This window comes from Trachypithecus francoisi, unplaced genomic scaffold (genome assembly GCF_009764315.1).
Source record: "Trachypithecus francoisi isolate TF-2019V2 unplaced genomic scaffold, Tfra_2.0 Lachesis_group12, whole genome shotgun sequence".
Classification (NCBI taxonomy): Eukaryota; Metazoa; Chordata; class Mammalia; order Primates; family Cercopithecidae; genus Trachypithecus; species Trachypithecus francoisi.
Genome location: NW_022681457.1, coordinates 93693047 through 93704062, shown reverse-complemented (window position 1 = coordinate 93704062; position 11016 = coordinate 93693047). Strand labels below are relative to the sequence as shown.

The following is an 11016-nucleotide window of genomic DNA, read 5'->3' as shown; positions in this document are numbered from 1 at the left end:
AAAAATTTAAAAAGGTCAGGCATGGTGGTTCACACCTGTAATCCCTGCACTTTGGGAGGCCAAGGCAAATGGATCACTTCAGGTCAGGAGTTTGAGACCAACGTGGCCAACATGGTGAAACCTCATCTCCAGTAAAAATACAAAAATAAGCTGGGCATGTTAGCAGGCACCTGTAATCCCAGCTACTCAGGAGGCTGAGGCAGGAGAATCGCTTCAGTCTGGGAGGCAGAAGCTAAAGTGAGCCGAGATCGTACCATTGCACTCCAGCCTGGGTGACAGAGTGAGACTCTGTCTCAAAATATAAATAAATAAATATGTAACTTAAAAGAATCTGCAAAATGAGAATTATACAGACATAGCTTCGCAATTACTATGTAAGGACCTGCTAATTGTATCATGTCAACTGTTTATTATTATAAAACTTAATGGCCAGCTCACACCTGTAATCCCAGCACTTTGGGAGGCAGAGGCCAGGAGTTCAAGATCAGCCTGGCCAACGTGGCAAAACCCTGTCTCTACTAAAAATACAAAAATTAGCCAGGTGTGGTGGCACACACCTGTAATCCCAGCTACTCCGGAGGCTGAGATAGGAGAATCGCTTGAACCCAGGAGGTGGAGGTTGCAGTCAGCCAACATTGTGCCACTGTATTTCAGCCTGGGTAACAGAGAGACTCAGTCTAAAAAAAAAAAGAAAAAAGAAAGAAAGAAAGAAACTTTATTATTACAAATATTAAGTACTGCTAAAGTTTATTAGCATATAACATTGACATGATTTCTTCCTATTTTTTTTTATTATGTTAAAATACATGGGCTGGGCATGGTGGCTTACACCTGTAAGCCAAGCACTTTGGGAGGCCAAGGCAGGTGAATCACATGAGGCCAGGAATTCGAGACTAGCCTGACCAACATGGTGAAACGCTGTCTCTACTAAAAATACAAAAATTAGCTGAGTGTGGTGGCGCATGCCTGTAATCCCAGCTACTTTGGAGGCTGAGGCACGAGAATCACTTGAACCTGGAAGTCAGAGGGTATGGTGAGCTGAGATTGCACCACTGAACTCCAGGCTGGGCAACAAAGCAAGATTCTGTCTCAAAAAATAAACAAATACAATACAATACAATACAATACATGAGCTGGGCATGGTGGCTCATCCCTGTAATCCTAGCACTTTGGGAGGCTGAGGTGGGAAGACTGCTTGAGCCCAGGAGTTTGAAACCAGCCTGGGTAACATAGCAAGACCATATCTCTCTCTAAAAAAAAAAAAAAAAAAATTAGCCAGGCATGGTGGCTCACACCTGCTTGGTGCTAGTTGGTTTTTCTGCTTGTTTGCTTGTTTGCTTTGAGATGGAGTCTCACTGTGTCACCCAGGCTGGAGTGCAGTGGCGCAATCCCAGCTTACTGCAACCTCTGCCTCCTGGATTCAAGTGATTCTCCTGCTTCACCCTCCTGAGTAGCTGGGACTACAGGCGCACACTACTATGCCCAGCTACTTTTTTCGTATTTCTAGTAGAGACAGGGTTTGGCCATATTGGCCAGGCTGGTCTTGAACTCCTGACCTCAAGTGATCTGCCCGCCTTGGCCTTCCAAAGTGCTGGGATTACAGGGGTGAGCCACCACACCCAGCCCTTGGTGCTGCTTGGGAGACTGAGATGGGAGGGTCATTTGAGCCCAGGAGGTCAAGGCTCCAGTGAGCTACAGTCACATCACTACACTCCAGCATGGGTGACAGAATAAGACACTGTCTCTAAAAAACAAAAAACAGAACATAAAATAAAATTGATGAAATGAACCATTGCTAAGTGTACAGTTTAATTGCACTGAATACATTTATAGGGTTCAACCATCACCACCATATATCTTATTATTTTCTCCTTGTAAAACTGAAACTCTATACCAGTTAAACAATTATTCCTCATTTACCCCTCCCTCTAGTCCCTGGCAACCACCATTCTACTTTCTGTCTCTATGATTTTGACTGTTATCGTTATCTTATATAAGTAGAGTCATATAGTATTTGTCGTTTTGTGATTGACTTATTTCGTTTAGCATAACGTCCTAAAGTTTCATCCATGTTGGAGCATACTATGAAATCTCCTTCCTTTTTAAGCCTGAATCATAATAGTTCATTGTGTGTATCTACCACATTTTCCTTGTTCATTCATCTCTAGATGGACACTTGGATTATTTCCACATGTTAGCTATTTCAAATAATGCTACTATGAACATGGGAATACAAATATATCTTGGAGACTCTCTTTCAATTCTTCTGAGTATATACCTAGAAATGGAATTGCTGAATCATAGAGTTAAACTTCTTTTTTTTTTTTTTTTTTTGTGAGACGGAGTCTCGCTCTGTTGCCCAGGCTAGAGTCCAGTGGCCCCATCTTGGCTCACTGCAAGCTCCGCCTCCTGGGTTCACGCCCTTCTCTGCCTCAGCCTCCCAAGTAGCTGGAACTACAGGTGCCTGCCACCACCACGCCCGGCTAATTTTTTGTATTTTTAGTAGATATGGTGTTTCACCATGTTAGCCAGGATGGCCTCAATCTCCTGACCTCGTGAATCCGCCCGCAGCAGCCTCCCAAAGTGCTGGGATTACAAGCGTGAGCCACCGCTTCCAGCCTTAAACTTCTATTTTTAATTTTTCTGAGGAACCATCATACTGTTTTCCACAGCAGCTGCACCATTTTACATTTTCATCAGAAGTGCACCAGGGTTCCACTTTTGCCACATCGTCACCAACACTTATTTTCTGTTTTTTGAAAGTAGCCATCCTAATGGGTGTGAGGACACTGATACTATTTTAGAACGTTGTAAATAATAAAATCCTAAACCATGAAATAATTTCTCCCCAGACATCAGAAAAAAAAAATGTTTATTTTATTTTTTTCCATTTAAAACTTTTTTTTTTTTTTAATTTTGAGGCAGTCTTGCCGTGTCTCCCAGGCTGAAGTAGAGTGGTGCAATCATTGCTCATTGCTGCCTTGAACTCCTGGGCTCCGGCAATCCTCTAGCCTCAGCATCCTGAGTAGCAAGGACTGCAAGCGCACGCCACCACACTTGGCTAATTTAAATTTTTTTTCTTTTGTAGAGATGAGGTCTTGCCATGTTACCCTGGCTGATCTTAAGGTCCTGGCCTTAAGCAATCCTCCTACTTTTGGCCTTCCAAAGTGCTGGGATTACAGGCCTGAGCCATAGTGCGCAGCCAAAAAAAATTTTAAATCATGAGATCCAGGGAAGAAAAAAACAAAGCCTGTTAAAAAAATTTTATTGGCTGGGCATAGTGGCTCACACCTGTAATCCTAGCACTTTGAGAGGCTCAGGTAGGAGGATTGTTGGTGGCCAGGAGTTTGAGACCAGCTTGAGCAACATAGCAAGACTCCATCTCTACTATTTAAAAAAGAGGGCCAGGAATGATGGCTCACACCTGTAATCCCAGCAGCTTGGGAGGCTGAGGTGGACAGATTGTTTGAGTTCAGAGGTTTGAGACCAGCCTGGGCAACATGGCGAAACCCCATTTCTACCAAAAAAAAAAAAAAAGGAGAAGAAAATTAGTGGGGTGTAGGGGCATTCATCTATGGTCCCAGGTACTCAAGAGGCTGAGGAGGAATGGATCACTTGAGCCTGGGAGGCAGAGGTTGCAGTGAGCCTTGATGGTGCCACTACATTCCTGCCTGGGTGACAGGGTGAACCCTGTCTCAAAAATAAATAAATACATAAATACATAAAATAAACTTATTTTTCTCCAGACAGCAGGGCAAATTTCTTCTTTTATTTTTTTCGGTTAAATTCGTCCAGTATTTATTGAATCGTGAACGGTTGCAAACGTTGCCACAATCAGAGACTCACCCATCCTGATGCCTCTTTTGGCTTCCCTTTGAGAAGGAAGCCTAAGGGGGACATCCCACAAACTCTGGGAGACAACCGGGGAAACATGGGGTATGCACAGAGATCTGATGAAATCAGGGAACAAGGGTAGGGCGGTGTGGGTTCTGGGGAAGACACATAGTAACAGACTCTCCCACACAGAGGCAAAGACCAGGGGCATCAACCTCTGCCCCCAACAGCAGCTGCAAGAACAGGGGGAGACCAGGCATGCTCGAGACATTTCAGTCCTTCCTGCCATGAACCGTCTGCTGAGAGGAGCGGGGTGAAGGTCCTTGGACTCTGCCTTCAGGGCACATTAGCCCTGAGTCAAGACGGCTTTGATGGCGGCCACCAGCTTCAGAAACTTGTTTTCTGTGTCCACGTAGCCATCACCTTCCTTCTTAGAGTGAATCAACTTCCTGGCTACCATTACTTCAAAGAAGCCAGCGGCCTGGGGAGCTCTCTCGCTGCAGATATCCAAAACCCAGAGGACCTCATCTTCTTCTTTTTTTCTTTTTTCTTTTTTTCCCTTTGAGACAGAGTCTTGTTCTGTTGCCCAGGCTGGAGTGCAGTGGTGCAATCTTGGCTCACTGCAAGCTCCGCCTCCCGGGTTCAAGCGATTCTCCTGCCTCAGGCTCCCAAGTAGCTGGGACTACAGGCGCCCGCCACCATGCCCGGCTGATTTTTTTGTATTTTTAGTAGAGACGGGGTTTCACTATGTTGGCCAGAATGGTCTCGAACTCCGGCCTCGTGATCTGCCGCCTTGGCCTTCCAAAGTGTTAGGATTACAGGTGTGAGCCACCGCGGGGTGGTGGTGGGAGGGGGGATCTCATCTTCTAACTGCTTCTTGAGCTGAAGATACTTGGACTTGTAGCCTCAAGCGCCACATAAACAACTCTCAAGAGCCATGGCTCTGGGCTACCACACCTGTTGGGGAGCAGAGGCCTGGGTCACAGCCATCTCCTGCCTGGACGCATGAGGTCTGCACCGCAAATTTCTTTGAAAAAGGAATTTTATTCATTTAAAATATATGCATACAGTTGCTTACTATAATCTAGGCACTGTCCCATCCTGGCTAACACGGTAAAACCCCGTCTCTACTAAAAAAACTACAAAAAACTAGCCGGGCGAGGTGGCGGCGCCTGTAGTCCCAGCTATTCGGGAGGCTGAGGCAGGAGAATGGCGTGAACCTGGGAGGCGGAGCTTGCAGTGAGCTGAGATCCGGCCAGTGAGCTGTCACTCCAGCCTGGGTGACAGAGCGAGACTCTGTCTCAAAAAAAAAAAAAAAAATCTAGGCACTGTCTTCAGTATTTGTTTCCACCAGCCATACTAAATGACTCATCTACATCACCAGATTTCAGGAGAGAGTAGATGCACTGCCAGAAGAAAAGGAAATACTTTAGATACTAGTTTTAGCAAAACATGGCATTAATACATTGCAGATGGAGCAGGATGTGGATTTACCTTCAACTTCCACACTCTGTAACTGATGGATTTTGAGAAAAACTGGGAAAAAACATTGACAAAGAATCCATTAAACCAAATTTCTTGACTATTCATCTACTTGACCACACAATTTTGCATATTAAACAGCAACTGTAGTTAAAATTATCTATCTCAGATAAGAATCTTTTTCTTTTTAGTCTGTCTGTCTGTCTGTCTGTATGTATGTATTTAGAGGCAGAGTCTCACTCTCTCACCTAGGCTGGAGTGCTGTGGTGCGATCATGGCGCACCGATGCTTGCGCTCCCAGGCTCAAGTGATCCTCCCACCTCAGCCTCCCCAGTAGCTGGGTCCACAGGCATGTGCCATCACATCTAGCTAATCATGATACTTTATGTAGTGACAGGTTCTCCCTGTGTTGCCCAGGCTGGTCTCGAACTCCTGGGCTCAAACAATCCTCCTGCCCCAGTATCTCAAAGTGCTGGGATTACAGGCATGAGCCACTGTATCTGGCCTTTTTTTTTTTTAATATGAGATGGAGTTTTGCTTAATTGCCCAAGCTGGTGTGCAATGGTCTGATCACGGTTCACTGAAGCCTGGAACTCCTGGACTCAAGCAACCTTCCTGCTTCTGCCTCCCCAGTACCTAGGACTACAAGCATGTGCCACCACACAGGCTGATTTAAAAAAATTTTTTTTGGGCCAGACGTGGTGGCTCATGCCTATAATCACAGCACTTTGGGAGGCCAAAGTGGGCAGATCACGAGATCAGGAGATCGAGACCATCCTGGCTAACATGGTGAAACCCCATCTCCACTAAAAATACAAAAAATTAACTGGGTATAGTGGCACACGCATGTAGTCCCAGCTACTCAGGGGGCTGAGGCAAGAGAATCGCTTGAACCTGGGAGTCGGAGGTTGCAGTGAGCCGAGATGGTGCCATTGCACTCTAGCCTGGGCGACAGAGTGAGACTCCATCTCAAAAAAAAAAAAAAAAAAAAATTTTTAGATATGCGGTCTTGCCATATTGGCCAGGCTGGTCTCAAAATCTTGATTGCCCAGGATGCCAAATGTCTTGTTATTTTCTAGAATCTAAGATGAGAACTGTTGAATAATTACAATATATTTGCAACAATGATAATTTTCAATTATCTTATATTCAGTATTTGATTTGTATAATTTATACAGAATGATTTAATGCTTGTTATAATTGTTATTCTTTAAATTTTTTTTTTTTTGGTAGAGATAGAATCTTACTATGTTGCTGAGGCTGGTCTGGAACTCCTGTCCTCAAGTGATCCTCCTGCCTCACCCTTCCAAAGTGTTAGGATTATAGATGTGAGCCAGTTCTACGCCCAGGTAGGTATGCCCAGTCCTATCATTGTTATTCCCGAGAAATAATAAGCTAACTTATATAACGTCTTACTGGAGGATGGAGCAACTTTTTGTAATTCTCTAAAACAGGGATCAGCAAGTACAGGCTATAGGCTAAATTTTCAACTTGCTCCCTGTTTTCTTTTCTTTCTTTCTTCTTCTTTTTTTAATAGGATTTATTTAATTTTTTTTGAGACAAAGTCTCACTCTGTCGCCCAGGCTGGAGTGCAGTGGCATGATCTCAGCTCACTGCAATCTCTACCTCCTGGGTTCAAGCGATTCTCCTGCCTTGGCCCCCTGAGTAGCTTGGATTACAGGCACCTGCCACCACACCCGGCTAATTTTTGTATTTTTAGTAGAGACGGGGTTTCACCATGTTGGCCAGGCTGGTCTTGAACTCCTGACCTCAACTGATCCGCCCGCCTCGGCCTCTCAAAATGCTGGGATTACAGGCATGAGCCACCATGCCTGGCCTATTTATTTTTTGAGACGGAGTTTTGCTCTTGTTGCCCAGGCTGGAGTGCAATGGTACAATCTCCACTCACTGCAACCTCTGCCTCCCGGGTTCAAGCAATTCTCTTGCCTCAGCCTCCTGAGTAGCTGGGATTACAGGCGTGTGCCACCATGCCTGGCTAATTTTGTATTTTTTTAATAGAGATGGGTTTCAGCATGTTGGCCAGACTGGTCTCAAACTCCTTACCTTAGGAGATCGCCCCAATCTTGGCCTCCCAAAGTGCTGGGATTACAGGCATGAACTACCGCACCTGGCAGACAGGCTTTATTTTTGAAGATCAGTTTTAGGTTTGTGGCAAAGTTGAGCAGAAGGCACCATATTTCCTGTATACTTCCTACCCTTACACATAAATAGCCTCCTCCGTTTTCCAATATATCCCCCATCAGAGTGGTACATTTGGGTACATTTGTGACAACTGATGAATCTACACTGACACGTCATTACCACCTGACTCCCTGTTTTATAGGACCCCTGCAAGCCAAGAATGATTGTGACATTTTTAAAGGTGGGGAAAAACTTTAAGAGTACTATTTCTTGACATCTGTCTACAGATTTTATGAAATTCAAATTTCAATGTCCATAAATAAAGTTTTGTTGGAACACAGTCAGATCCAGCTGATTAAGTAGTGCCTGTGGCTCCTTTTGTGCCTCCCAGCTGAGTTGAGTAGGTACCACCCTGACCATATGGCCTACAAAGCCTTTGGGAGGCGGAGGTAGGCAGACCAGTTGAGGCCAGGAGTTTGAGAGCAGCCTGGCCAACATGACGGCCGTGCTCTCAAGCCTGTGTGACAGAGGCTGGATCATAGTTCACTGCAACCTTGAACTCCCACCTTTGATCCTCCCGCCTCAGTCTCCCGTGTAGCTGGGACCACCGGCACACACCACAGTGCCCAGTTTTTAAATTATTTTGTAGAGACTGGATCTCACTTTGTTGCCCAGGCTGGTCTTGAACTCCAAGGCTTAAGTGATCCTCCTGCCTTGGCCTCACAGAATGCTGAGATTATAGGAGAGAGCCACTGCACACAGCTATGTGTCCCTGAATTTGCCAACCTCTCCCTTTGACTCTCAGGGCCCAGATTCTTGGCTCTCCAATCCTCCAATCAGGTATGTCCTCTTCCTATTCCTGCACCCCTGCCCTTGTCATTCTGGTAAATAGAAACAGGTCACATTCTACTGAGAGGCCTCTGGAGAATGGCAAGGCCTGCCCTACTCCCTGCCTTCCCCACAGGCTTAGCTGAAGAGACCCATGATAACCCCCAATGATCAAGATTTCCTCACAATTTACTTTCCATAGTCTATATTAAGAACAAGGTTAGAATTTTGTTTTGCATTTTCCAGAGAAAAATGCTGTTGTAATATGTAATATTCTTTTGCAAATGGCCCACACATGCGTGGGATACTGCTACACGCCCTTCCTTCTCTCCCCTTTTCCTCCTCCCTTTCCCTGCATTTCTTGGGCACATTTATTGTATTTTACCTTCCCTGGGTCAGAAGCAGGCTGCTGGAGGGCCCAGTTGGCAACTTCCCCACCTGAGAGGCCCCAGAGCCTGCCCAGGGTGGAGAGCAGTTAATGTTTAATGAGTGAGTGAATGAATACATTTTAAAAGGTATGAAGGCCAGGCCTGGTGGCTCACGCCTGTAATCCCAACACTTCGGGAGGCCCAGGTGGGCAGATCACTTGAGCCTAGGAGTTCAAGACCAGCCTGGGCAGCATAGGGAGACCCCTGACTCCACAGCTAATTTTTTTTTTTTTTTTGAGACGGAGTCTTGCACTATTGGCCGGCTGGAGTGCGATGGCACGATCTCAGCTCACTGCAACCTCTGCCTCCCTGGTTCAAGTGTTTCTCCTGCCTCAGGGTTCCGAGTAGCTGGGATTACAGGCACACGCTACCACACCCGGCTAATTTTTTTTTTTTTTTTTTTTTTTGCGACAGAGTCTCATTCTGTTGCCCAGGCTGGATTGCAGTGGTGTGATCTCGGCTCACTGCAAGCCCTGCCTCCCGACACCTGGCTATTTTTTTTTTTTTTTTTTTGCATTTTTAGTAGATACAGGGTTTTACTATGTTGGCCAGACTGGTCTTGAACTCCTGACCTTGTGATCCGCCGGCTTTGGCCTCCCAAAGTGCTGGGATTACAGGTGTGAGCCACTGTGACTGGCCCAAAAAATTTTTAAAAATTAGCCAGATATAGTGGCACATACCTCTACTCTTAGCTACTTGGGAGGCTGAGGCAGGAGGATTGCTTGAGCCTTGGAAGTTGAGGCTGCAGTGAGCCATAATTGTGCCACTATACTCCAGCCTGGGTGACAGAGCAAGACCGTGTCTCAGAAAAAAAAGGAAAAAGATAAAAAGTATGAAGGAAATTGGGGAACTATGCTCTGTCCCCGGGGACCTTTCTGCCGAGTCACAGTGGCCTCTCTGGGCAGTCAGATGAAGCCCTACTCTCTGGTCAACTCATTGTTCATGAAGTCCTTTCCCACAGCAACTGAAGGACAAATTCATGGTCCTTGCCCAGTCCTCTGCACCAGCCACCCCTCTGGTTTAACCTCTCCCAGGTCTTCTGCCTTGACTACACCCTCTAAATCCTAGAGTGGGGAGAGACTGAAGATGTGAGGTGACAGATGAGGTCTCTTCCCCAGCCAGAGGGTGCAGAAAGCCCCAACATCACAGATGTCCTGAAATCCAAAGAGAAGACAGAAATTGTCAGCAAAGGTTAGCTAGCTCCTGGGGTCATAAGTAACCTTATTTTTATTTTGTGTTCCCAAATGTGTTGCCTGGAACATGTGTACATATTATGTATTAAAGCAAAAGCAAAATCAGAATAAATATTGCCTTCCAAGTTGTCTTTGTTGGTGTGTTTTTGTTTTGTGGTTTATTCCTCTTTCTTTTCAGTTGGGTGGAAGCCAGGCTCCTTTCTCCCAACACACACACAGACTCAGCACACACAGAAACCCCAGGAATTAAATGACTCTCCAAAATGATAAGTAGGAAGACAGGGGTGGGGTGGAGAGTGGAGGAAGGGGGAGGGAGAAGGCCTTTTCCCCTGACCAGGGGGAAAGGTCCAGGAGAGGTCAGGGTGTGCAAAGGCCTCTGGGTAGGAATAGGGACAGGGCCATTGGCCAAGTGTCCTCTGCTCTGTTACTCCCAGAGCCAGCTCCCACCCTCAGGCCTGTGAGCTTGCCCTCTGCTAGTGAGGGGCTTCAGGAGTGGGGGGAGTACAGATGAGTAGCCCTCTTTCTCACATTCCCCCTTACCTCAGTTTAAAAAAAATTCTAAAATTAACCAGGTGTGGTGGCATGTGCCTGTAATCCCAAATGTGTTTCTACTTGGGAGGCTGAGGTGGGAGAATTGCTTGAGCCTGGGAGGTTCAGACTGCAGTGAGCTGAGATCAGGCCACTGCACTCTAGCCAGGGAGACAGAGGGATACCCTGTCTCAAAAAAAAAAAAAAAAAGGAATAATTTTTGTCATTTTTCTATAAGCATCTTTTAAAACTTTTTTCCAGGCAGGGAGCGGTGTCTCATGCCTATAATCTCAGCACTTTGGGAGGACGAGGCGGGAGGATCACCTGAGGTTAGGAGTTCGAGACGAGCCTGACTAACATGGAGAAATCCTGTCTCTACTAAAAATACAAAATTAGCCAGGCATGGTGGCGGGCACCTGTAATCCCAGCTACTTGGGAGGCTGAGGCAGAAGAATCTCTTGAACCCGGGAGGTGAGCCAAGATCACGCCATTGCACTCCAGCCTGGGCAACAAGAGTGAAACTCTGTCTAAAAAAAAAAAAGGCAGCACTTTGGGGGGTGGAGGTGAGAGGATAGGAGTTT

General features: G+C 46.0%; 1 protein-coding gene across 1 annotated transcript; it reads right to left on the bottom strand.

The window, feature by feature from the left end:
* Positions 1-4061: 4061 nt before the first annotated feature.
* Positions 4062-4833, bottom strand: SELENOW (selenoprotein W). Its single transcript, XM_033227395.1, has 2 exons — positions 4683-4833; positions 4062-4347 (listed from the first exon to the last, which is right to left on the bottom strand). Exons 1-2 carry the CDS (start codon positions 4771-4773, stop codon positions 4181-4183), a joined length of 258 nt encoding a protein of 85 aa, XP_033083286.1. The 5' UTR covers positions 4774-4833; the 3' UTR covers positions 4062-4180.
* Between the last annotated feature and the right edge of the window lie 6183 nt (positions 4834-11016).